This window comes from Poecile atricapillus, chromosome 5 (genome assembly GCF_030490865.1).
Source record: "Poecile atricapillus isolate bPoeAtr1 chromosome 5, bPoeAtr1.hap1, whole genome shotgun sequence".
Classification (NCBI taxonomy): domain Eukaryota; kingdom Metazoa; phylum Chordata; class Aves; order Passeriformes; family Paridae; genus Poecile; species Poecile atricapillus.
Genome location: NC_081253.1, coordinates 26904350 through 26931843, shown reverse-complemented (window position 1 = coordinate 26931843; position 27494 = coordinate 26904350). Strand labels below are relative to the sequence as shown.

The 27494-nt window shown below is 39.1% G+C and overlaps 2 protein-coding genes across 3 annotated transcripts; both read left to right on the top strand.

The window, feature by feature from the left end:
- The first annotated feature begins 1137 nt into the window (after window positions 1-1137).
- On the top strand, window positions 1138-18327 carry CFLAR (CASP8 and FADD like apoptosis regulator). The gene is made up of 10 exons (XM_058840336.1): window positions 1138-1373; window positions 4580-5006; window positions 5891-5996; window positions 6989-7124; window positions 7259-7356; window positions 8241-8292; window positions 9037-9086; window positions 10060-10138; window positions 13038-13533; window positions 14455-18327. The coding sequence occupies exons 2-10, from the start codon at window positions 4711-4713 to the stop codon at window positions 14588-14590; spliced, it is 1449 nt and encodes a 482-aa protein (XP_058696319.1). The 5' UTR covers window positions 1138-1373; window positions 4580-4710; the 3' UTR covers window positions 14591-18327.
- LOC131579854 (caspase-10-like) lies at window positions 16146-26944 on the top strand. Of its 2 annotated transcripts, none has more exons than XM_058840338.1 (8): window positions 16146-16270; window positions 20378-20715; window positions 20852-20945; window positions 21506-21641; window positions 22504-22592; window positions 23999-24104; window positions 24849-25353; window positions 25845-26944. In XM_058840338.1, exons 2-8 carry the CDS (start codon window positions 20402-20404, stop codon window positions 26014-26016), a joined length of 1416 nt encoding a protein of 471 aa, XP_058696321.1. In that variant the 5' UTR covers window positions 16146-16270; window positions 20378-20401; the 3' UTR covers window positions 26017-26944. The 2 variants fall into 2 exon arrangements, with proteins under 2 accessions (XP_058696321.1, XP_058696320.1); XM_058840337.1 differs by lacking the exon at window positions 16146-16270 and adding an exon at window positions 19018-19169.
- The last annotated feature ends 550 nt before the right edge of the window (window positions 26945-27494 follow it).

Sequence of the window (27494 nt, the reverse complement as noted above, 5' to 3'; positions counted from 1 at the left end):
CGGAGTATTTCCTGTGTATTAAAATAATAGTACCAAATGTGTCTTCACTGTAACCATAGTAATGGCTGTGCTTATATTAAAACAGCCTTTCTACCAGCATAGATATTTTACAGTGCAAAAACCAAGGTTACAAACAGCAGTGGCACCAGCAGGCGAGGAACATATGTGATTGTAATACCAGTCAAGAAGCTCTTTTTGTATCATAAAGTGTGAAAAATAAAATTCATGATGCTCCACTTTCTGAAATACAGGTAGAAATCTGTATGGAACAGATCCAAGGAGCAATTGTGCATATTGACTCACAGTAGGTAGCTGGTTTCCTTCTGAATCAGCTACATCTTAATAGCGGGGACACTCTGATAACCTTGAATGATTGATACTACAGTGAGAGACTGACCATACAATTTCAGTAAGAATACAAGTGTTTTTTTCAGAACACAGAGCTGCCACTTGGTACAAATTCTAGTGTGGGCGAGTATTTTCTGTCTCCTTTTTCCCTGCAGTTCCCAAGACAGCGTGACTCTTCATGTGTGCTATCCCAGAGTACTGCGCTTCCACTGCTCTGGTTTTAGCAGCACCAAAAAAAGTGACTCACTGTTTCGTAAATGCTTTGAAATCCATTGAGCTGGGAGTTATATGTGTCTGATTTCACCATATATGGAGATGGCTTTTGTCTAGTTCAGCAGAAAAATTTTAGATTTTAGGTCTTTTGAAGAGCATCTCCAGCTGCAATGCAAGCATCCTGCAGCATGAAAAATTGCTAGTTTATATCAAGGGAATAGCAACACGCAGTTTTCAGGAACAAGGCCTTACGCAATATTTACTTAAGATTATACAACGGGAAGCATGCAACTTTCACACAGCTGTAATTATGCTCACTGTGAACGAACAAATTCAGAGTGAGACATGAGCCATACAAGGGGTTACGGCTAAACTCCCGCCAAAACACGTGCCCACACTGACCACAGATCTTTAACCTCACCGAAAACCCTGCTACTCCTTCATAGCTCGCAGAGCTAACACAGCCGTTCTGTCTGTCCCCACACCAGCAGTGGGACAAAAACACAGCCTCACAAACCGAACCCACGCTGAACTCGGGAGCGCGCCGCCGCCACGGCCTCGCCTCACAGCGCTGCCGCCACCGGAGTGGCCGGGGGAGGTGCCGGGAAGGCCGCAGGCCCTGTTCCGCCTCCAATCCGGTGGGAGCTGGGCGGTTCTGTTTGCTCGGCCCCGACTTCTGTCTCCAGGGGTACAGCGGAAACAAAACTAAAACCACCACCCTGCAGGGCAGCCTGTGGGCCGGTACCGCCCCGCCTCCGCCCTGCTCCAAACGCCGGACCGGGCTGCGGTAGAGACGTCCCTGACGTGTCTGGGTGCGTTATACCTTCCTCCCCTCCTTTCCCCCTCCTTTCCCTCCCACTTCTCACCCTGATCGTTATCCCGTGCTCCGGGGTCGGGTGCCCGTCCCTGTTCACGGGGAGAGGCGTCCCGTAGAGCCGCAGCGCCCGGCGCAAGCGGGGCCTGAGCTCGACCTTGGCTCGTGACCGAACCGAAACCGAGTGAGATTTAAAACGACGTACTTAGGAAGATGACTGGGAATCTGCACAAACCACGTTTAGTAGTTGGGGATTTTTTGGTTGGTTTTGTTTGTTTTGGGTTTTTTTGTTTGTTTTGTTTTAATTAGGAGGACTGGGATGTTAAAATAAATTACTGTGGCCATACTGGTCTATATCAGCAGAGTTATTCAAGTATATTCGAGTATATTCAAGAGTAGTAAGGAATGCGATGGTTCCTGCGGAAATTCCTTGTTTTCCTGCATAGGTTGCGCAAGTCCTGTTAGAGGGCGTGAGGCAGTGAGGAAATAGGGAGATTTGAAAGCTGTGGAGCATGCTCTGTAACTTTGAAAAATGCCAGATGGCCCCTGGCTCCAAGTGCAGGCGTTCCCCCATCGCCATCTCTTGAAACAGTGCAGAGCAGAGCAAGCACAAAGCACAGGCGGTGCCGCCTTCTGTTCTCTCCTTCCAGCACGGGGCCTTCCACACGAGTTCCTCTTGTGGAAGAAACAATTTCCCAAATCAGAACGACGCCCACTGGTGTCATATCCTGGTTTTGTTGCTGCAAAGATGATTGTTGAAGGTTCAAGATACAAAATGCCAGCAAGGAGTTAACTGGAGCCTTGTGCATCTTTGTATGAAATTTTAGTATGTTATTTCCTGCTCCTTTGAAAGGATGTAAAAAAATAAACAAATTAGATATTCTCATGAACACGAAAATTATTGAGGCAGCTTTATCTATGATGACTATGAACTTTTTTATTTTGTCTTAGAAGATAAGCTGATTTTTCTCTCCTCTTTGTAGAGAATTTACATTCAATAAGTCATATTGTTACAAAGCCCAGATAATCAAAAGCTAGGCTGCTGGATTTCTGTTGTGATTGCTTTTTTATTTCAACTTCTGCAGCTATGATAATTGTATCTGTGATGTTTGAAAAAGTCATCATCAGATGGAGGAGTGGAACATGATGCCCTTAATCTCTTCTGATGGAGTGGATCAGGCTAAGATTTACGCACACGGAACGTATCAGGATTGCCCCAGTCCTCTGACATTCCTGCATCAAAATACAGGCACATGGCTTTAGGATGGAAAGTTACAAACTGTTTCAGTTTATACTAAAAAAATCACTTCCCCTTGCTCTTATTCATTCCCTATGCAGTGCCCAATGAATGTATGTGCACAGCTGGTTTTCCTTTTATTTAGAGCATCATTTCTGGTTCACTGCAGTCATACAGAAGAATTACCCTTGGTCATTTTCTTTGGTTTTCCCATCCCCATAAAATTAGGAAGTAGGCCCCTCACAGTAATTTGTGATCTTGGTATTTGTCCAACAGAGAATGAGTTGATGTAATCACTGGGAAATCCTGGATGGAAACCGATGTGTGCTGGATCTGGATCAGTGATTTGGCAATGGTCAAATGCTGGTTTCCCAGTCTTCTTAGGAACAGATTTACATAGATAAATAGTAAGATAAATTCAACATTGAAAGTATAATCAGCATTTTTTTTATAGTGGGCATGTAATGTACCATATATAGGGAAATTCACGAAAGAAGATGATTCATATGTGTGTTTTAAAGGCAGATTATTTCTAAGTTAACATATAAATAGTAATTTTGCGTGTCTGAAATTCCAACTCAGTAGGGAGTTCTTCCCTAACACATACACCCCCCTCTATTTTTTTAACTAGTCTTAAAATATTAGATAAAGATCAACTGGAATAGTTAAAAAGTTTTTCTGGTGTTTCCAAACATGACCAAAAGCTGTTCAATTCCTTTTCACTTTAGAGTTTGAGTTCTTTTGAAAGTCCCAGCTGAATGTACCTGGGAGATACTTTCATATGAAGGTGCTTTGTGCCTCCCCCTTCTTGACTGCATTATGTCATGAGAACAGTGTCATTCTGTGGAATTCTCACAAGTGTTTGACGCTAGATTGAAAATAAGTTAGCAATAAATATGCTTTTCTTCTGATAGAAAACTTTCTGAAACACATTACAGTACATGAGGGGTTCTTCTATTTAGATGAATTTAGATGAATTTACCTGCTTAATTATGGACACAACATGTGACATTTTTGATTGTAACTTCCAGAACGTGTAACAAAAGGATGAAAATCTTAGTAAGATTTTACTCTGTAAAAAAAATCTTACTCAGGTGCTAGAATCTTTTGGTATATTAGGCTTTGAAGTTGAATTGGTGTTTGCTTTCCAGTGTGGTTTAAATAAAATCCTGCAGTATAGTGATCAAACTTTTGTGGAAGGGCTAAGATTTGTCTTTAGGTTTGCTCATCTGCTGTTTCTCCATGTATGTCATGGAGATCAGAGGAGGTTAGATAGAATTTCCATAGTTGGTGGCAGTGGAAATTGAGCACAGCACCCTACTGATTTTGTTAATCACAGGGCTGGGGGGGTTTCTAGGTTTGAATTTTCTTATTCCACTTTCCAGTAAAATGGTACATGAATGTTTAATGAAAAAAAAGGTGGTCTGTGGCTTATCTATACCTTCAGAATTTACCAATTTGCATATTTAAGGTTGGAGTATTTTCTTTGAGTGGCTTTTCAATCTCTTTGAGCATGGAGGATGTGTGTGGAAAATCCTTTTAACCCCAGACTGGAATCACTTTAAATTATGTTGATAATAAGAAAATCCACACACTCCTGAATTTACAGATCATTAGTGTTTTAAAAATTACATGTTATATTGTTGCTCGGAAGAGGGCAGAGCTTTCAGAAATACTTAATCTACCACCCACCAGCAAGCTGATGACTTTTGTTTCACTTCCTATGGAATATACAGACTCATATGAAGGTAATTTACTCTGAAAGGGACTTGCATTTCTTTCTGATTAAAATTACCTTCCAAATACTTTTAGTTTTGTAATGAACGGCTGGGAGAGTCCCTTGAATAAAGGAGGTCTGTAGCATGTGTTGGAGTGTTAATTGAAAGTGAAATAGTTCAGATAGGAGAGTTAACTGTGAACTTGTGCAGCAGATCACTGATTTATTGCCTTTTAATTCTCTCCCACAGAACTTGTAAAAATGCACCTAGTTAAGAATGAACACAAGAGAAGTGCTGTGGTAGACACAGGCTTCATGCCATGTTGGTTTCCAGTTTAAAAACCAATAGACTGGCAATTTTAAAGGAACAGCAACAAAGTGATGACCAGGTGCCAAGTGCCAGCTTTCCTTATTCATCAGATTCAAGAAGAATTGGATAAAGAAGAAGAAGAGATGATGGTTTTCCTGTGCCGAGATCTTGCTCCTGATTTGGCCACTGCTGATCTTAAAGAAATCTTGGTGGCTTTGAATGAGAGAGAAAAACTGACTCCTGTTGGCTTGTCTGAGCTGTTGTACAGAGTTAAGAGGTTTGACTTGCTGAGGAGGATCCTGAACACTGAGAAAGCATCAGTGGAAGCTCACCTTGCCAGGAGTCTCAGACTTATCCCTGATTACAGGTAATGTATCTATTTCAGATTTTAAAGGTAGGCTATTTTGTTCAAAATAAGTGTTTGGGTTTTTTTCCTCTGTTTGGAGGGGGGCAGTATGGGTGAGTTGTTTTTTTTTGTTCATTTTTTTAATACTTCACAGATTCAGAGAATGTTTATTGAAGGTAGAAGAAAAGCAGAAAAGCACATTATATCTAGAGTTATAGTTAAAAGAATATGTCAAGTTTAGTCCCTGAATTAAATCTTAGTAGTTTGTTTCTAGTCATGGCATTAGAAGTATCTGTTTTTATGGAGTTTGTGAATAAAGCCAGTGATGTTTGTAGAGTTCTAGATTAGCAGCTAAAAATGAGACTTTAAAGGAATATAATTGGTTAGAGATATTTTCTTTTCTAGTTTGCTTTGGACACATAGCTGTATGTGGTATAGCAATTCTCAAGGGACCTCTCTGTTACTCATTTTACTCTATTAGTTTTGAGAGGCTTAAATTAAGAAATTCCAGTTATTTTCTTTGAGGGACTTAGAAAGAAATCCATGTACTCATAAGGAAGATTTTTCCTGTATTAAATTCTTACTAAAATAAAAACCCTGTAACTAATAGGTAAAAAAGTTAAGGATGTGTTCTGTTCTCTCATTTCATCTCTATTAAACAATAAGGAAACTTCTGTTTTCCTAACACTGTTACACTATTACACTGTCAGTCTGAAAAACACAGGTGTAGATTAGCAAGAGTAGGTGTTTTATTTATTGGTTCTTGAACCAGGATAAGTTTTTTACCTGTTTATTAGTTAGAAATGGTAGATTAAGACTGGAACATGGGGAGAAGTTGAGTAGTTGGGAAAGGGATAAATCTTGCTGCAAGCTAATCCTTTTGAAATATCTCAACTTTATTTCAGGGTACTAATGGTAGAGATAAATGAAAATCTGGAAAAAGATGAAGTGGGTTCTCTTGGTTTTCTACTCAGAGATTATGCACCTCGTATGAAAATGGCAAAAGATAAGGTATGTTTTCCTGATGGCATTCTCTGGAGCAAAGAGACATTAAAGTAAAAAAATAAGTAGCTAGACAGCAAAGGAAAGGAGACAGTACTGCAAGGATTATTGAGAAAAGAGTATACAAACATTAGGAAGCAGAGAAGAAGTTGTGGCTTCTATTTCATTTTGTTGATTTTTAATTCAAGGAAAGAAGCATGGAAAACTAGTAAAAAAGTAATGGAAAACTAGTAAAAAAGTAAGAGGGAACAGTGCATGTTATAATGTGTGGTGGTTGAATGAACTTCATGGACAGAAGGCATTTTACAGAAGTCTTCAGTATTTCTGACCTGAAAGTTCATATAAGAATGATCTCAAACCAATAACCATTTGAACTGTATATTGAGTTACAAGGTCACTTTTTGTTAGTGCTGTGCTTCACTTAAAAAAGAACAGATATATTGTAATTATGTCTTTATACCTTTGCATTCTGAATATTTTTCTGAATTGCATTCTGAATATTGTTATATTTTTCTGAATTTGCATTCTGAATATTGTATTAAGTGCTTTGAGAAAGCAGAAATTCAGTAGAGAGGATTCAGAAACCTTGACCACTGTGCAGAGAAGACTTAAGATTTGTCTTCTTCCTTTGAGTTTTTTTCCCTTTTCTATCTTCAGTCAGAGAAGGAGAGAGGCACTGAAAATTTCCCAGAGCTTTTCTTGCCTCTTGCTTTGTGGCATGTGAGGTGTCATTCCCAGTAGCTGGCTTTGTAACAAAAACAAAATGCAAAACTGTTTCCTCAAAAATTTAAGATTGATTTTTAAGAATATCACTCTGTAGTTGCTATTACTCCTGTGATAATATCAAGGATTCATGTCTCTCAGGTAATTTTTTTAGAAGGTGTAATGTCTCTAATTGTTTATACAGCCTTTATGACCTTTCCATGGTATTTTCTGGGTTGCTTTGTTAATTCTAGTGGAGAAAAAATATTAATGTGTTTGAGTTTATGTTGCTATTCTAGAGTTTTCTAGCTCTTATCATTGACCTGGAAAAGCTAAATTTGGTGGCTCCCAATCAACTGGATTTGATAGAAAACTGTTTTCGAAGTATTCACAGGATAGACTTGATTAGGAAGATTCAGAAGTACAAGCATGAAGGTAAGATGCTCTTTTTGCACTGGTTACTCTTGATAGCAACAATCAGATGTGCTGAAGATAAAACTGTGACTTAAAAATAAGGGCATTTGCATTTGAAATATCATGGTGTATTTGTGTTTCTGTTAAATTTGCAGCTTCAGTGTCCTCCGTTCATTCTCAGCCTGTATATGTAAATGCTCATCAGGCCTCTCTCCCTAATCTCAATCTGATTGATCCTCCTTATCATTCAGGGGTAAGTATACAAAAGTGAAACAAATCCTTTATTTCTAAATATTGCCAGACTTTAAAAGGAGATCCATCTTTCAGAACCTGAGGAATGAGAGATTGCTAGTGACTAAAATATTTCTTGGTTTATTTCTGTTATTCCTGTTATTTGCTGAGTTAGGATTTGATTTAAATCTTCTGACTGAGAAAGATGTCCTTTAAAGGACTTGTGTGAATTTTTTCCTATTAGTTGAACATATAAAATCTGTATCTTGAAAGTCTTTTTGTACTACACTGTGGAGTGAAAATTTTGCTTTGACTGTTCTTTGCAAAACATATTCTTCCTTGTACCTCTGGACCTTTCAGGGAAAGTAGCTTTTAATTTTTGAAGCTGAAAATTACAGCTTTTTTAAGAAGTGTTTTTCAGGGTTTTTTTTTTTTGTGGCTTGTTTTAAACTCAGTTTAAGAAGATATCTCAGTATCTGAAAAGTCATCAAATCCTATTGAATGCAGTATTCTTTATATTTGGGTTAGCTCTGATACTGTATTAGGATGACCTTTCTTGAAGTCTTTCACCTTGCTAAATTTGTTGTTATGTGTTCAGTAAATATGCAGCTTCCTTCTGCTGTATAGGAACCAAGCTCACATCTTTAGAGGTTTTCCCTTGCTGTTCATGACAAGCAGGTGATTTTTTTTTGAGGAGGAGGAGGAGGAACAGTTGGGTATTTATTTGTCTATGATCTGGGTAGGTTTTTTTTTTTAAATTTGTTATGTTGTAATTCTATTTAGCTAATAGAAATTAATCTAAAATATCCTTTTATTGAGGAAGAAATACTACTGTGTTTTGTTTTAGAGCACATTTATTAGTTCTTGAAGGAGAATAGGAAAATTACGCCTTTTTCTTAATTTCAGATTCAGAATGAGAACGCAGAAAGATTACAAAATGGATCAAGTCTTACTCTGGGTAAGAGCATTTTATCTAAGTTTTGATAACCTAAAAGAGCCAAATGATGAATTTCATTACATCAAAAGGACTGTTGTTTGATAGTTGTGTTCCTGGCTAATCCTGTTAATAACATCAGGAGCAAAGAGTGCTTCATACCTCTCAGAACTGAGCCTGGCCTTACTGTTTTGTCTTGTATTTGCTTTGCTTGTGCTGCCACATCTTAAAACATTCTTTAAAATTGTAAGCTACTGTCAAATCTTCATAAGAGAATAAATACTTTATTAGTAAAACCATGGATAAGATTGACTAACCAGCTCTGGAGGCCTGTGTAGTGCAGTTCTGCCCATTAACTCTGGAGTAGGAAGTTTTTGTGTCAGTTCAGCAGTGAACTCCCCACCAGGGCTGCCAGGAAGTTGTGCACTGAATACCAGGTTCTTTCCATGTGTATTGTGTTTTCTCTGGAAACATCAAATACCTCTCAAATATGGTGATTTTTAAAATTAGTTGGCTGAATTCTTTTAGTGTAGAAGACATTCTTTGTTTCTTCTAGTCCTAAGCAATGTAGAATGAAATCCACATAACATTTTAGAGATGATTAATTTAGGGATTTTGAAATGTTAGTAGCATACATAGAAACTAAGAGGTGCTGATGGGTGAGAACTTTGCTGAGGTAGATACATTCTTCTTTATAACTGATCTGGTGACAAAAAAATACCACTTGTTCTTAAATACTGAGATTACTTCTGTATGTTTTAACTGCAGCAGAACCAGTTCACATGTCCATTCAGGAGTCGGGATCAGTGCCACATAAGGTATGTGCTCGTGTATATGTATGCATGTAAATAAATGTAACCTTTGTGAGTATTTACCTTAGTTTTCTTTGTGTTTCATTTTGAGATTTCCTTGAGTTGTGTGCGGACAGAACAATGGGTACGTCCTCAGCCATAAACAGATTCTGTGAATTATTTTTGCAGAATATATTTTAAATATAAAATATTTGCATCTACTCTGCAAGCAGCAGTGTACAAAATGCATGTATATATGATATGCACACAGAACTTGTACATTTATTAGTGGAGGCCAAGTTAAAACTTTGGTACAGACCAGTGAACAGTTGGGGTTCAAACCTCTTGCCACATGTGTTAGAAATTACAGAGCTTCTTTGCATGCAGTAAATTTTGTTCTTGATTCCCTCCTCACACCTTGCTCTCCAGGCAGAAGACAGACATGCTTTGGGTATTAATGATAAGAATGGCCAGCTGCTATTTTCCCTAGTTCTCCTGTAGGTCAGGAGCCAACCTGTAACAAATTGATTTACTTCAAACAATTATCTTCAGAGGAGAGAGGAATTGTGATAGAGTCATTATGGATTATTTAGGAATAAGGAGGTTGTTCCACTAAATAAGGAAATAAATTTTCTAATGAGCAATGTTTGCTTGCACACCCGAAGAACACAAAAGTTCTCTACATTTATTGTGTTGGCAGTATGAAGCTTGTACAGTTTTAGTCTCTGTTTAAGAATCTTTATGGTAGTGAGATTGCATAACACAAGGACACAAAAACAAAACCTGTACTAGAAATAGCGGGAAAAAAATCATTAGTCCATTTCTCCTGATTTTTTTGTTGTGTAGATTACAACCCAGTAGATAGATTTCTGTTAGCTACTTGATGAAAAACAAAAGAATGTTATTTAATAGATCTGACATAAAATTTGAGAAAATAATGCGGTCTAAAAGTTGAGAAAGAGATGTATTAACTTTGTAATTGTCCTTTCACATTTTTCAGATGTCTGATGATTCTTACAGAATGCAAAGTCAGCCTTTAGGAATTTGCCTGATAATAGATTGTATTGGCAATGACACTGGTAAGTCTCGGGAATTTGAAGTCCTTTAACTTGTTAATCTTGGATAATTAGAACAGTTTAGTATAAATAATATAATGTACATTTACCAGCCAGGTTAGGGTAGTGATGTCCAAGTCATTTAATCTACCAATTCTAGTAAGACTTCTAAAGCAAAGAGTTGGAAGGGCCAACATCAGGTTAAAGCCAGCTGTCCTAATTATTGGAGACAACATTTGATTTTTTTGGTGCAGAATCTCTGAATGAAAGAACTTGGAAGAGGATAGACTGAATTTTGAGAGGGACAAAAAGGATATTCAGCAACCAACAGAAAAATTAGGTTTACAGCAGCTTACTGGCAGAGATGGTAGTGTTTCCCACCAGTTAACAAAACCAAACCTGTTGTGGATTTGAAGTGCAATCATATTGGACACCAGAGATTTTGAATAGCCATGAGGTCCTTTATTAATAATGCACCTGGGCTTCTGTCATATCTTGCACAGTTTAGCTAAAGTGTCAGCCCAGTGAAACTGAAAGTGTTACCACGGCTGTCAATGTAGTCACTGCCATGGTTGAAATGTGGGGGTTTCCCGATTGCCTTTGTAGAATCCTGGAATTAGATCTTTGCACAGTCAAAAATACCCCTCACTCTCTAATTGCTGTAACACATGAGGCTAAAGATAAAAATGACACTATTTGCAGTCAGTTCTGTAATAGGCTGGGAGATGTGGGGGAAGGAGAGGCTTTCTGGGCATGTCTTGGTTTTCTCAAATACAGTGGTCCTGCAGATGAACTAACTTCGAATCAGTGATGTAGTTGAAGGGCAGTGGTAGTGGAGCTCACACAGAGAAAGTCTGTATCTCAGATGTTTAAAGTCACCAGAGCATGGTCAGCATTTAACATGATAGAAGGCAAAACTCGCACTGAAATACACAATGGTGTAAGTGAGATTTGGAGGAGACAGGGCATATGGCATTGCTTAAAGGAGTTTGCTAGAAAGGCCAGAATAGTTGTGCCACACTATTCTGGAGTCTGAAGAAAAAGAAGAGGGTAGGGAATACATTAGAAATTGTATCTGTGGCATCCATTAGAATCTGTAGTTGTCCCAAGATTTAATCTCAGGAAGGCGAACCAGTAATAGTAATAGAATCAAGAATTACAACATTCAATTATATTCTATAATGCCCAGTGTAAACACCATGAATTTATTTTTGCTTTTGACTTTTCCATTTGGATATCAGTTTTAATCTTTACATTGTAAACAATGAGGGGAGAAAAGGCTAGTGTTTTATGTAGAATGGAGATGCTAAAAAGTCCGTGGAGGTTTACTGGGAGATGGCTAGTGTTGAAGAAATAGGTAGTTTCTGATCTCAGGCTGTGATGTCTTGCCTTAAAGTATCCAAGACTTACTATGTACAATTTCTGATTAATTGTTAACCAAGGTGTCAGCTCTAAGTTTTTGAGTTGGTTTTTTAAACTATGACAGTTAGTGTGTGTGGGGACTATGGTGACACCAGGTTTTGTATTTGTGCATGTATGTGCATGTGCCAGTGAGATCAGGACATTACAGGAAAAGCATTCTCACTGCTGTAATTCTCATTTTGTACATGTACTGCTACCCCCTGACTGAGGGAGGGCTTCATCAAGTGTGTAACTGCTAGACCGTAGTGATACTGAATTTTGAGAGCATGCTTTATTGCATAAAATAAGGGGGCTTTATATTTCTATTCTCAAAAATGTCTGGCCAGTTTTTGAATTATTTTACAAAATTCAATAAAACCAGCAGAAATGGAATGCAACTATAGTTCTTTTTTATCACCTCACTATAGTGTAGAGTTTGTATCTACCCTTTCTTTTGCTGAGGAAAGTTATGAGTTCTGTTTCCTGAGTTCACTGTGGGCTTTTTGGGGAGAACAGTGTGGTAGCACAGCTGCTTTGCTGCCATTACCTCTGAAATAGCCCCTGCTAGTTAGGACTTGTTAAATTTTTGAAGTCAAAGACAGCTAAGTGTAAGCTTCCTATGTGTGTAAGGGATTTTACATAAACATGGCACTTGATAATTCTTTTCCTAACAGAAGCTGTACATGGGCAGTATATATGTGCTTTACACTAAAGACACAATGCTAAAGCTATAAGTCATAGTAGTAGCTTGTGGTTCTCTGAACACATAATACCCGTGGTTTTAACCATCATGTATCTGTTTTCAGTCCCATGTTAAGAAACATCCAAAGTAGTTATTCAGATCTTAACACATTTTCCTGAAGCACAGGTTAACACAGTAAGAGTTAAGTCTTAGGGTTTGGCTACCTACAGTTTTAATTTCTAGTTTGATTGAAAACATTCATTATTAAGCTTTCTTTTTTGCCTGAAAATGCCATTCTGTCCCAGTTAAGACTCCAGTGTCCATTCTTCACCTGGAGCTCATCACTTAAAATTTTAGGTAGAAGAAAGGACTGCAGCAGGTTCATTTTTGACTGATGAAAGAGAACCTCTGTGTTTCTTATGCAGTTCTATGTATCTGTAATAACCACTCAGAGTAATTTTGACAAACTAAAAGGTGAAACAGACTTCCTATGCTGTCCAGATCACTCTTTATCATTTCAAGTGTGTTTTTTCTTGCCTTGTATTTTAAGTCTTAGGAACTTGGAGTACTGGCTCCAAAGGAAAGCATGTGTCTGTGGAATTCAAAACAGATAACAATGTCTCTGCTGTCATGAAACATGTAACTCACAGGAAAGAAAACATGCATATAGCACTATAAGTATGTTATGTACTGTGATCAACACCAAATACTCCTGATTTTTTAATTATTGTGATAAAATAAACTACTTAGTTTCAATAGCAAAACACTAAGTACTGCAATTCAGTATAGTGAGATTGAGCCTTGGTGTGCCTTGGTTTAATTACATCTTGCTTCTTTCAGATGTGTTGGAAGAGACCTTCAGAGGCTTAGGCTATGACGTTCATTGTCACAGATATTTAAATATGAACTCCATGAATCAAACATTGCTTGAAGTTGCAAGGTGGCAGAAGCACAGAAATTGTGACAGCTTCGTTTGCGTATTGGTCAGCCGTGGAAACTCTCAGAGCATCTTCTGTACAGACCCCACCTTTTCTGGATTCCCTTTGGAACAAATAAAGAAATACTTTACAGCAGACTCATGTCCTGGACTCCTAGGAAAACCGAAGCTTTTTTTTATTCAGAGCTATGTTGTGCCAGAAAATGAGCAAGAATGTACCAGTCTGTTGGAAGTTGATGGGAAGGGTGAGAATATCAGTGCTAAAGTCTCTATCCCCCATGCAGCAGACATCTTTTGGAGTCATTGCAAGGTAGATGTGTCTACATTAGAACAATCCCCAGCTTCATCCTCCTATTATCTGCATTGTCTGGCTGAACTACTCCGTAATCCATATAAAAGGTAAATTAAAATAAGAGGAAATAAATAACCCTTTTTCTATGATAGCTTATTGTCATGGAGAATAAGAAACCTTAAATTTCATCCCATCTGGTCCTTAAATGTATTTTCTTGCAGTGTCATAGGCTAAAAGACAAGTATCCTCACACAATTGCATAGAAAGGTAGCCTCAACTAGGAGTGAAGTTTCTGATTTTGAGGAGTAAAATTAAAGTGTGTTATGGCATTGGGGTTTGCAGAGTGAGAAGGGAAGAACCTGCCCTGAATAATGTATGTCAGTGCTTTAGACAGGGTTGGAAATCCTGCTTCTCCCAGATAAACAGGCTGCTGTTAAATAAAGGATTGCCATGTACCATTAAGTAAAGCTGTGCTTGCAAATATAAATGCTCAGTGCTTAAGTTCAGGACAAAGGCAGTAGAGAGGGAAGGATTTTCTACTTTCTACTTTCTCTAAATTTAATTGCTTACAGAGGCAATTGATTGCCAATATGTAATCTTGAACTTAAACTGACAGAAAACTTGTCTATTTAAAGAGATCAAAAGAAATCTACGCAAAAATCAGATACATTTGGATATATATCTTACCAACAAAAGTTTTATTTATACAGCTGATCTACAAGGGAACTGTTATTCAAGGTAGTTGCAGTGCTAACCTTTAGTACCTTTTTACAAACCCTAAAGGCTTGTAATGAAATCACAGATCATCATGTCAGCGCAATTTATATCACAGCAATGATTTAGGTCATAAGTGTTTGTCTCAAAATGCGTGTACAGCCTTGTGTTTTAGAGGTCTTGCCTCTGCAGTAAGACTGAAATTTCACAGCAAACTTTCTCCATGCTGTGTTTGAAGTTATCTTCTCTTGTGAATTTTTAAATGGTGTCTTCCTTCATTCTCTAATGGAACACTTTTGCTTTTGTTGCTGCAGGAAACTCTGTCTATTGGCTATCCATATGGAACTGAACAAAAAAGTTTATGATTGGAATACGACCACTGACCCAAGCCAACAATACTCACTGCTACTCCAGCACACACTGAGGAAGAAACTTTTTTTTCTCACTTAACTTCTGTTAGAAAGTACATATCTGAAACAGTTAACAATGGAAACATTTGCTGTGATGCAAACAGTTTAATGCATACTTTTACTTTATGCATTGTTATTTCATGTATATCTAAAGTGCCTGTTGCTTCCAAACGCAGGAATTTTACAAGCATTTTAGTGTGCTAGGACACTAGATTTTATATTTTAATATAGTAGTCTCTGACTCCATTCTCATTGGATGAGAATGGTAGCTGTTGTATAGCAGTGCAGTATATCTTGCTATTGAGTACAACAGGTAAACAGAGTGGAAAGGTATATAAACTGTATAGCTGATGGGTGTTCCAAGAAAAAACAGAAGTGCTTTTATTATTTTGGTGGTGGTTTTTAACATACCTCATAGCATTTAAAAAAATACAAGCCAGCCCAAACCACTGAAACACACTGAATTACTTTCCCCCTACACCTAATAGTGGCATATGTCTCAGAAAAGCATTCATACCCAGTAATACCAGATCTTTGCTAACATGTTCTGACTTGCATGCCTCTCTAGATTGGCAAAACAGAAGGGAGAGAGATATGATCTTCTCAATAATCTGGATTCCATCTGATTGCTCCATTAAAGATTGCATCATTAGCACTGTCCACAGCACACAGGGATTCTATATTAATAAATGAGACAATCTGCTGTGCTTTGGGCCAAGTGTTTTCTGCTGATGCAAAAATTAGTCTACATGTGACAGGACATTACAGTAATCTGCCATACAGTTAAAAATATGTGAGATTTTGGCAGATGTCTTGTGGAAGCTGAAACATGAATCACACTTCTTGTACCAGGCATAGTTGTAAAAAGATATTTTAAAGTGTTTGAATGTAAATGTAATACGTAGCAGCCACGAGCCTTTAAGACTGAAACACCCCACCCTCACTCCTTTTGTTTATGAAAAAGAATATGCCTATATTAATTTTTTTCCCAAGTGCTCTTGTGAAAAAAGAAAAGGGAAAATTCTCCTAAACACAAAATTTTTTCTCCAATATAGCAGTTGCCTAGCATGAAAAGTGCAGCTTACCTACTTGTATAACAATATAACCTGGATGGCTTGCATTGAAGTTTATTGTCACCAAACTTAGTGACAATAAAGTAGGCCACTTGTAAATGTTTTATTTTTACTCCTAATATAGTCTCCTATAAAAATCAAAAAAATCAAAGCCCTGGTGTGCCTTGCTTGGTTTCTGGTTAAGTTTTTAATGGAAAAAGAGGAGGATACAAAATGACAGATACGGAATCTTAGAAGTTGCTTCTGGTGTCTGGAAAATGAACTAAATGGTGAAACAAATGTTTACTGTGGTTGCAGAAGTAAGATATCATTTCAAGTTACATATATCTAAGTAATGTAAATTTATGTGATCTTCACAGATTAACTTCACTTTCCCATTTCCCTTACTAGCTTTTGCATTTGACAAGCACTTCTGCTACCCTATAGACAACCAAAAGCAGGGAGAATGGAACCAAGAGGAGGCAGATGAGGAAAAGAAATGTGGAAATTTTAAGCAGGAACAAGAAGGGCAATGGTAGGGAGCATCAAGAGAAGAACAAGTAGGAGAGAGACAATTTGGAGGAGAAATACCAATATTGGAAGGAGAAGAAAACAGGAAAAAGGAAGTGAGGATTATAGTGGCTATCCTTACAGACTCTAATGATGTGGTGAGTTGGTTGATGTTTTGTGGATTGGTTGGTTGGGGGATTTTGAGTGATGCTAAATGCAACTATTTACTTAAAATATTAGCAGTAGAATATATTCTGCTTTTGCAGTTTTGTGACAAGTTTGGTTTGAGGGTTAAGGAGTATATACGTTCTTTGCCTTACTGCAAGACACAGTAAGTAAAGTCCGTGTTCCTTTCATTAAGAAATGATGCAGAAATGCTGTTTTGAAAACCAGAGGCTCATGTAATTAACCCTCTAAGTGGAAAAGGAAAGGACTCTTGTTGTGTATGGCTGCTTGTTGGAAGTGGTTATAACCCTCTAGAATGTTGGGGCAGACATATTGTGCAGCATTCATAGGTGTCAGTGATTTTTCACTCTGATCCTCAGTAGATTCTTAAACCATAGCTATACACAATCTATAATCATACATCTAAGCAGTATTTATTGCCTTGACACCTCTTTCAAGAGTGGTATTCGGGTAGGCTGATTCCCTGTATCAGCTGCTTCAGGAGTATTTATCCAGGACTTTTTTGATGGCAGTTGTCACTTTTCCCATAGCTTACAGAATCATAGACTCACAGAATATGCTGAGTTAGAAGGGATCCATCAGGATCATCAAATCCAACTCCTGGCCCTGCCCAGGACACCCCAAGAGTCCCACTGTGTGCCTGAGAGTGTTTTCCAAAAGCTTCTTGAGCTCTGTCAGGCTTGGTGCTGTGACCAGTTCCCTGGGGAGCCTGTTCCAGTGCCCAGCCACCCTCTGGGTGAAGAACCTCTTCCTAAAATCTAACCTGACCCTCCCCTGACAGTTTCATTCCTCGAGTCTTGGAGGTCACCAAAGATAAGAAGTTGATACCTGTGCCACTCTGCTTCCCCTCGTGAGGATGCTGAAGATTGAAATGAGGTCTCCCCTCAGTCTTCTCTTCTCCAGGACGAACAAACCAAGTGACCTCAGCCCCTCCTCAAGGTGTCCCCTCCAAAACCCTTACCAGGTTTCTTGTCCCTCCATACACACCGTGGGGACTGTCTCTTCTTGCTGTAGCACACTCATAAAATTTGAGTCTAGAAATTGATGCAGGGTATGGACTGCATCAAATTGTCCCTGTATTGCAGACAGTGAAGTGATTTAAGGTTAAATGATCCTTTAGCCAAAAGAAAAGCAGGAAGAGAATTTTGGACCCATCATGAGTTTAGGGTGTTAGCACAGGAACATAGAGAGTGTCATTCTGGTGAAATTTCATGGTCTTGGACTGCCAAAATGTCTAGTTTTCAGAACCTACTATTGAAGGAGATAAAACAAGTTACACTGCTTCTGCATTGTCAGAGCTTGAAATAAAGCTGTCAGAGTCACTGCTCTGGCACTTTAAATTACAGTTTTGGTTTCTGATAACTGGGAAAAAAAATTCTTGTAGTTCTGTATGTGTTCTATATATGGGAGAGGGAAAAAAGAATTGGCAGAATATGGGAGATGCTTTTAAGTGGCTGGGAAGGTGTACTCGTGAGGCAAGATATTCTGTGTCATTTCATACCAGACTTACGTTGCATGGTTTTTCTCAGCCACCTATGCTGATGTGGCTGAGCCATAAATTGAGTTTACTTTGCACTGTTACATATTTGTGTATTACAGTGGTTGCTAACTCATTATCCAAAAAAGAAGTTATGTTCAAGGGGAAGTTACTGTGCTAGCACTTGTAGATGGAGCATGTTGTATGGCTGATCGTCCCTTTCAGCTCTGCATAAGGAGGAACAGGGTCCTGCTACAGATACATGAGTCAGAGAAGCTTTTTATGGGAGTTTCTGAGAATTCTTTTCTGCTCTCCAGAGTTCTAAGTTTCTGACATGCAGAATGGTATTGCTGAGCAGAGGCTGCCATCCATGTGGATGATTTACGTTCCATTTAAATTAAATCTCCTGTACTGAATTACTTGACAACTTTTCTGTGGCTGGTTTAAAGAATGTCTCTATTTCAGCTTCTGTATTAGAAACAACAAGACACTTTAATTAGATACAAATGCTGGGTTTCAAGCTGATATTCTGAATAAAATTTCTGTATTGATTGTCCCTGTCTCCCTCTACACCATAGAATAACACTGAAATTCTTGGCTTGTTTATCCTGCAGACCTCTATAACTTGTTCAAATTGGCTGTGAAATTTACAGCTCTATAAAAATGAGCTGGCTTAATAAAGGACGGCAAGCCTTATAGTTTCAGCAGGTAACGTGGCTGCTCTTGGTGTGTTGGACAACAACTTTTGCCATGAGCAAGGAGACGCTTCCCATCCTGTCTCCGGGGATACAGGTGACCCCGGAGATGCAGAAGGCACTGAGCAGAGTCTGCTCATCTTCCTTCTCTTCTCTTTATTGCAGCGGACACACAGACCCACAGATAAATGGTATTGCAGCCCTCTCCCACAAGCACTACTCTTCAGGCTTCCTTCCAGTGGGGAAACAAAAATTAAAATAATGTGCCTAAAATGTTTGAGGCCTTTTTGCGATGTAGCTTGCTTTAAAACGGCTTGGCAGCAAAAGCGAGGCGATTTACGGGCCACGACTTACACTTCGTACCCGAGGCTCTGCCCGGAGTGTTTTCCCGGAACCCTGGCAGCGCTCCCCGAACTCCCGGGCCCTGCGGCCGCGGGCGGGCGGGCTCCGGCCGGGGCAGGGCGGTGCCGCCGCTCGTGGCCGGAGCCCTCACGGCAGCCGAGCCCCGCTCCCCGGACGTGCCCCGGCTCCTCGCTCGCATCCACCTGATCTCCCATTCCGCCCTGCCGCTGACGCCGCCCCCTCGCCGCCTGCCCGCGGCACTCGGCCGCCTCTCCCGCCCGCGGCAAGCCGCGAAAGGGACCGCGAAAGGAGCAGCGAGCCGCCGCCCTGGGATCGGGACTGGAGTTCGTGCGAGAGGTACAAAAGCGTGGGGCTGAAACGGAGAGGGAACGAAGCCCGTGTCCCGAGCCCGAACTTCCGCTCGCTTTTTGAGTTGCTGCTCCCGGCTGCCCGCGCGGCCTCCGGGATGGAGCCTGCGGGCTGAGCTTGCGGCGTCTGCGGGCGCTCCGCCGCTTCGCATTATACTTAAACCCTAGGGGCAGTGCTCCGGTCAGTAAAACTTTAAAGAAAAAGAAAAGGTAGTTTCACAGTCCTTTTACTGCTTGTTTCGTACGATTTTCCTTCTCCGAGGCGATATCTGAAAGCGTACATGAGAGATGCGGATTCGTTAGTTTTCTGTGTCGGTGCCCTGCCAGGTCCAGCTGCGGAGGTGCGGGTGAGCCGCGCCAAGCCTGGGCAGCGAGCACATCCTGCACTGATTGCGCTCCCTCATGTAGGAACCTTTGCTTCCAGCTGCTCCAAACAAAAGATTGAAGACCTACCAGATAGAAGGCACTGACGCATCCTCTTACCTATTTAACCTTTCACAGGCAGCATAGAGCTGCCTAGGCTACATAGAAGAAGTTGGTGTAGTGGAAGGTTGATAAGTGTTTATTAAACCTCAGTAAGATTGAGTTTCTCATGCAGGGCCTACTTAGACTGAGCATCGAGTGCTATTACATTTTAACTGGCATTCACTTGTAAGAGAGGCTTATAAGGGTTTTTCTATACCAAATGTCAAATACAACCTGGAAGCAAGTTACAGCTGGGAGTGGATGGAAATTCCACAGCTTCAGCTTGGGTGTCAGCCTTCTTAACACTCCCTTGCTACAGCCAGAGAACAAGAAGCACTTGGACTGCAGATCAAGGAATATACGTGAACCACTGTGCTGTCTCCATTAATAGTTACTGCAGGTGCTCTTCCCAGTTAAAATGGAGAGAAGCAAAGACTGAAAGTGGAAGATGTTTGAAAGAAAAGAAAATTCAGACCTTGAGGTTGTCTAGCACAGTTTTTTGCTCAGAGCAGGGCTAACTTCAATTATAGACTGGGTTGTTCAGAGCTTCTGCCAAATCTGGTCTTTTTTGTAGTCTTGTGTTTAGAAAAGGAAGTAAATTTCAAATTTATTTAAAACCTTTATTTATTAAAAGGTAGTTTAGGGCTTCCGAACAGTCATAGAGTAAAATTTTAGTAGAGGATTGCCGTATTGAAGATTCGAGTGTTACTAGTATTTGCTTTCTGCTTTCAGGCAGAGACTGTTGGTTCCAGCAACATGGAGAATGATGTCAGCTTTAAGTTCCGTCAGCAGCTTTTCTTTATTAGTGAAAATCTGGTGAATGAAGATGTAGCAGCTTTAAAATTTCTCTGTACTGACTTGCTCCACCTCAGGCAGCTAGAAGGTGTGAAGTCAGCAGCAGACATCTTCAAACTTCTTATGGCTCAAGAATATCTGAATGCAGAAGACACTTTCCTACTAGCTGAACTCTTATACAGAATTAAATGTCACTTTTTGCTCGAGAAACTTGGTTACACCAAGGAGAAAGTACAGGAACATCTGCGTGAGAAGGGAAGAGTATCTCCATACAGGTAAGCTTGCAGTGGAATTCTCTTCCCTCCATTACTGCTATCTATGCCATAGTGTTTTCCATTTTTAAATGCTTAAATTGCCTTTGTTTTTTATACCATCTTCTGTTCCACTGTTACCTCACTGCATCTGTTACAGGCAGATGCTGTATGAATTGTCAGAGAACATCACCAATGAGATGTTGAATGAAATCATATTCCTCCTGCATCTTCCAAAGCGATGGATAATTCTTGTACGTGAGGAGTGAGCCAATGTGTATATGGTGGGAAGAGGGAAGGCGGGAAATGGGAGGAAAAGTGTGAGAAGTGTTTGGCAGAATAGAGCATAATATGCAACTAGGCTGGTTGTATTCATAGGGCTAGCAAGAAGGAAGTTTTTGAAAGGAAAGAGTAGAATTTGGTCCCTCCAGCCAAGGTGGGTCACTGACAGTTCACTGTCTAGTATCACATTGTAAAAAGGTGACAAAGCTTTGCCCTGCTTGGGCCATATGCAAGGGAGATTTGTGTCCATATGTCATTGATACTGTTTCACAGCAATGAAGCTTTCTTGAAGCCACAAGTCATTAATATAGTTTGGGTGAATCTATTTAAACAAGACCATACTAAATAAAAATACAACCAGTGACTTTCCATGAAGCAGCATTTCTGCTTTAACGGTGATATAAAATTGGCTGGTCCCTGTTGGTAGGGAGCAAAGCAGATAATAATGTGATTGTTTGCAGCAGGGCTTGATTTCTAACGAAGTTTTGATTTCTAAGGAGCTATAACTATATTCTCTCCTTTTGACTGTCAGTCTGCTTTGGATTTGCTGACTTTATTGGAAAAGCAGGGCCTTTTAACTAAAGACAATGTACAGATACTGGAGAATGTCTGTATGAAAGTTTCACCTGATCTCCTGAAGACAATAGACTGCTACAAAAAGGCAAAAGGTGAGAAATTCGTAGTCTAGCAGTAGGTTTTCTAAAATGCAGGAAGCACTAGATGGGTCTGGGCAACTGAACCTAAGGTCACATGTGTGTGTTGCTGGAACAGGAGCTGGGGTGGCATAAATCTGGCATAACAATTCCTAGCTTGCATTATATCCTGGCTGAATCCCTGAAATACAGGGACATGCTGGAATACCTGAGGCCACACGGGGCAGCTCAGCACACAGAGAACAGGCTGGAAAACTGAAAATCTGCTTAAAGTTATGTCCCACTTCTCCATTTCCCCACTGATAGTATTAAGATGATGACAACTGCCCTGTAAAAGGCACTTTGTGATCTGTGCATGTGCATTACATAAAGGCAGTTGCCTGCTAATAGGCTGGCAAGACAAACTGTGTGTTCATGTGTGTCTGATGCATGGTATGAGCATACAGATGATTTCTGGTTTTATATTTAAAAAATGAGATTTATCAGTGATTCAGGAGGAAGAAAAAAGAAAACTTCTGTAGGAGGAATGCAGATTCTTCTTAAATGCAGGTAATTTCTAAGCTAATTTCCAGATGAAAAATTAATTTGAGTGTCTTGGGTAGAATCCGTCCTTGTGCCATGGTATTTTTATTTTGCAATATTGATACAAATAGAAGCCTTGCCTCTGTCACAAAAATAAATAGAATAAAAATAACCAGAAAATGTTCAGAATAGATCCATTGAACATGACCATGCTATCTTGTATGGAACAGTTATTCCTTTCAGTGAAACAGTACTTCAAATATAAAAAGTGATGTATTGTAGCTAAACTCCTTTTTGCTGCATCCACAAATGCTGGATTTATCTTCATAAATATCTACGTTGGGGTTTTTTCTAGATGACAAGGCAGCTAATTTTACACAAGGCTTCCCTGAACTAAACCTGGAGCTGCGTGGAGAATTCAACAATGTAGAAAATGGATCCAAGGTTTGAGACAGTCTCTTAAATCCTTCTTGAATATCTGGGGGTGTGAGGTTTTCATCCTCTCTCAAATGACATTTATCATGCAAGGACTTGAGAGATATCTCTTTGTCTCATAAAGTTTCTTGACTTGACTGATAAATTGGAATGTTTCAAAGAATATTTTAACCTCGGAGGCCAGAAATACAGAATTGTTGAAAGATGTGTTGTAGACAGAATGGCCTGTTATTCACACATCAGTGCATGTGCTTATCTTCCTGGTAAAGGCAAAGCATTTTTCATTCGTCTAAGTTGTGCATTTTGGACATGGCAGTAGAAGGTGCAAGACACAGGGACAAATGGAGCTCCACAGTTCTCACTTTTTGAATCTGGCTTAGAAAAGGCCTCAGGGCATCTTAAAACTAGAAGTCATAAGGGATAGCATGCAAAGCCCATGTTAGAATGATTAAAAGGAGGCAAGAGTTTTTAGTAAACTATTGCAGAGGTCTTGGTACATGAGAAAAGATCTCTTTTGTGAGATCCCTTCTTGGAGGCCTTATGCTCGTTCTTTAACCACAGCCATGTAACCATTCAGTTCTCCCTCTGGCCTTTTCTTTGTGATGGCCATGGCTATTGAAGGAGCAAGTTGCTCCATTTGTTTATAGCTATTTAATTTCTTGAAATTCTATGCTGTAACATCTTTTCATCACCTGATGTTTGGACTGCTGCAAAGCTGTCAGGAACTTGGAGTGCTGCCTTCATTTTGTCCTACTAAAATGCACAAAAGGAGATGTGTATTGCTCTCTAGTAAGCAGGTAGGGACTCCAGAGGATGGAATTTTTTTATTTCAACCTAAGGTTGGACTTAAATACATGGTATTTGAAGTTTTGGTACTTTTCAGCTTTAAAAATGTTCTTTTTTTAACAGTGGGAGGTAATTTTAAATCTTAACCAAAAAACTAGTGTGGTAGGTTTATGCACTTCTGAGATTTCTGTTCTGCTTGCATCCTTTACCAGTGGATCAGTACGAATTACCTACTCCAGATATTCATAACTGTTCTCAAAAAAACCCAATTCAGGTTAGAATTCTTAACATCATACAGTTTCACTGTGATCCCTCTGCCATGAAGCTAAAATACTGTTTTGACACTGAAAACAGTTGGGGTCTTCTGTCCCTGTCACTGACTCAGATTGCAGAGTTTGGTTGCTGAACCCTTGCTAACCCTTCTTCTGCAGTTTGATAGGATGGTGACAGTGTGCTTGGAGTTTCACTGATGTTTTTTCACACAAGGAGGCACCACTGAGTTCTACATGTTCAAAAATAGCCCACAGTCTTAGGTGCCTCTGATGCCAGTTTTGAGACATGTTAAGGAAATACAAGTACGTTGAGTAAATTCATTGAAACTGTAAGCTTTTTTCTTCCCTTTTCTACAGACCATGGCAAGCTACAAAATGGATGGGCCACACCGAGGATTTTGTCTCATTATTAATAATGTTAACTTCATTAGTTCTCAGAGAAAGGGTTCTTGCAAAGATGCTGGTAAGTTACAGAAGTGAGATTTTTGGAGATAAGTCTCTCTGTTTCCCCAGGTGAGTTGATTATGTAGTGTTGGCCTATGTTTTATTGTCTATGGTTATTTAATATTCTAAAAGAGTAAAATGTTTGATATGTGTTAAATTATGTCATTTGTGTATCCTGGGGAAGGAGAGGTTAAAGGATGAATAACCACAGGGTTTTTCAGTTGGATTATTCCTGAATAATTTTAAGAATTACTTTTTACTTATCTTTTATCTACAGCTATAGTAAAGAACTAAAATTAAACTAAAATAAACTATCATCCCACCTAATATAATGCAAAATTCCATAATCAAGCAACTCTGTGCATACTTCTTACTTCTGTTTTCTCTATTTATCTCTTATGAATGGAACTCTTAATAGGCAAAACTGCAACTGGAAAATAATGATGTGAGGATGGTTTTGAAAGCTCTTATCTGAAACTGGGGAAGGGCAGATTCTTTGTGTTTCAAGTGTCATTGGTGTACTCACAATGATAATGCATGCACTATTTTCCAAAGGTTGTCTAGAAAAATCCAGGAACTCTGTTTGAGCTGATGCCATCTTTTTTTATTACAATTAACCTTTAGTTGGTACTAGTATGAGGATGAATCTGCAGTAGTGTCAAGGAGTAAAATCTTCCCCTCTCCAAGATTAGCTTGCATGGTGACTTCATAAAATGCTTTTCTCTTGCCTCAAATTTTCCTTTTATCATTAATTTATTTACAGAGCAACTGGAGAGAGTATTCACATGGCTTGGTCTGGATGTGAGGACTTACACAGATCTAACATCTGTGGATATTAAAAATCTCATGGAAACTTGGCAGCACGTGCAAGATCACAAAGACAGGAACTGCTTTATATGTTGTATTCTATCTCATGGAAAGTCAGGAGCAATCTATGGGACAGATGAGAAACTTGTGTCAATCCGCATGCTTACGTCCCACTTCACTGCCAAACAATGTCCCCAGCTGGCTGCAAAACCCAAACTCTTCTTTATCCAAGCATGCCAGGGTGACGATATACAGCGTCCTGTCTATGTTGATACTGATGGACCAACTCCTGACTTGTCTTCTGTGCAAGAGAGAGTTTCTCTTTATGAAAGTATTCCCGAAGATGCTGATTTCCTCCTAGGCATGGCCACAGTTGACGGATGTGTCGCTTTCCGACACATTGAAGAGGGTGCTTGGTATATTCAGGCCCTCTGCAGCAAGCTACAGTTGTTGGTACCAAGGTAAATACTTGACTTAGTGCTCTGATTAAATTTTTCTTCTCCAAAGGTAGTTCATCTAGGAACACCCACCCATGTTCTAAGGTGGATGGAATTAGTTAAAGTGATGATTTTACACTGATAAATTTACATTAACTCTGTGAGTGCTATACATGTAATCTGTAGAATGTGAAGTTTATTGTGAAAAAACACTCAAAATCTCACATCTGTAATCCTTAAGACAGCACAGTTCCTTGAGTGATAGGTAAAAATATTTTATTCCATTACTTTTCTTTATTGGTTGAATTAAGCAAGACAGCAAGAACAGGTCTTTTGTTTTTAATATGGCTCAAATGAGGACAAAAGAGAAATTTGGAGAAAAGTATGTGGGTTTTTTTTTGTGTGTTTAATGTTCATACTCTGTCTTCTAGCTGATCAGGGAGATGTTTAATGGATTGCCATCTGCTCACTAATAACTAATTTTTTTTTTTTCCTTGCTCTCCTTCTGGCTGTAGGGGTGAAGATATTTTGACGATTCTTACACAAGTTAATGAAGATGTGGCCAAACGTGATAGCCCTTCAGGGATGAAGAAGCAAATGCCCCAACCAGCATACACCTTAAGAAGAAAATTTATATTCCCAATACCTATGGCCCCTCCTCCTTCAGAGCAATATCGAGGCTTTTAAAACACATCATTTTATCATCTCATTTAAATGCAGTTCATTACACTACCTGTTTTAAGACAGTTATCCAAAACCCTGAGGATGTTTGCTTTGATGCAAGGCCTCATAAATTTTTTTTAAAACAAACTTTGAAACTGGAGGAGACACAATTAAAACAATCCATGTGCCAGCTATTTATATCATCTATATATTCAGAGTTATCAGTGTTGGAAGAACCACACTTCTGTCATGCTAAACATTTTTGCACCTGCACAGGCTGCAGATACAAAAGGTTTTTCCTGGCAGCATAGGGATTGCATGTAAGCTTTCATATTTAAACCAAGATTATTAATGGTCTGGTTTAGACTCATCATGTTTTATTTTGCAGGCTAGCAATTTTAAATACTTTTTCTAAATCCACTATGTTCGTAGAGAGAAAAAAGTGAGAATAAAGAGACAAAACCTTAAGTAGTAAGGAAAAGGATCAATCTCTAATGAAAATTACATTTAACTTAAAAAAGAACCGATTGCCAACTGAAATCAGCAATTTCTTCCACAGTGCACACTGATACCCTCAAATGGCTGACATAAGCTTCATGTACAATGAAATTTTTCAAAACTGAGTAAAGCCAAAATGCTACTTATTATTCTCTCTGTGAAACCTTGTGAACTGTTATTTCCCCATCACTTTTGAGAAGACTTAGGGTTGAAGATTTGCATGCTATGAAATAGAGCAGTCATATTAATTTTGTTAAGCATTACATTTTTTAATTATCATTTGTTGGTTTAGGATCAAAAATGCAGCCAATTTGAGAAGGTTCCTATCAACTAAGCTGCTGGCAGAATTTTGTGAGTTAACTGAAATAGTGCCACGTTGTTTTGTTACGAGCACTTGTTATGTATGCCTGTGTCTTTCCTGTTTGTTACTGCATTAAAGTCATACTTTTTAAGAGCTTCGTGAGATAAAAATTTTGTATTGGGGTAAGGGTATATCCTTGTTTCTGACTGATTCCCGCACTTTGTTGGGCTGCATGAATCAGTGAGGTTTTAACTGCTTCAGGGTTTAAGCTGAAGTGAAACTTTGTCAAAATACTCATTGTTATATATGATTAGCAATGCCTTAAGGTGAAGATAGGAAAGAGTACTGTCTGGTGCTCTCAGGTGCAATTTCTAGCTTGCACTGATTTTAGGAGGGGTGTTTTGCATTATACAGAGCATTGAAATGCAGCCAGTTTTCCAAAACATGATAGTCCCTTTATGATAATGAAGTGGTACTTGTGTGACCCATTTAAGTCTTCTGAATTAGCATGGCTGCCACACTTGAAGTCACATTTATGCCACAGATAAGAAAAGTGTTTCATCCTTTGGTGGAATATATAACATTGGGATGGAACTGTGATGTTTCTGGTTTGCAGTTACTGTTCAGACCTGATGCACTCATTTTGTATGTTTAGGAAACAAAATAATTTTTATCAGTATGGGGTAACCATTGACTTTGTTTT

Bases quoted from the DNA above. Each gene is read 5' to 3' on its own strand.
- CFLAR (XM_058840336.1), top strand. From the start codon at position 4,711: ATGACCAGGTGCCAAGTGCCAGCTTTCCTTATTCATCAGATTCAAGAA. The intron at 5,997-6,988 runs GTATGTTTTCCT...TTGCTATTCTAG, and splicing joins TGAAAATGGCAAAAGATAAG to AGTTTTCTAGCTCTTATCAT. The intron at 13,534-14,454 runs GTAAATTAAAAT...TTGTTGCTGCAG, and splicing joins CTCCGTAATCCATATAAAAG to GAAACTCTGTCTATTGGCTA.
- LOC131579854 (XM_058840338.1), top strand. From the start codon at position 20,402: ATGGAGAATGATGTCAGCTTTAAGTTCCGTCAGCAGCTTTTCTTTATT. The intron at 21,642-22,503 runs GTGAGAAATTCG...GGTTTTTTCTAG, and splicing joins CTGCTACAAAAAGGCAAAAG to ATGACAAGGCAGCTAATTTT. The intron at 22,593-23,998 runs GTTTGAGACAGT...CCTTTTCTACAG, and splicing joins ATGTAGAAAATGGATCCAAG to ACCATGGCAAGCTACAAAAT.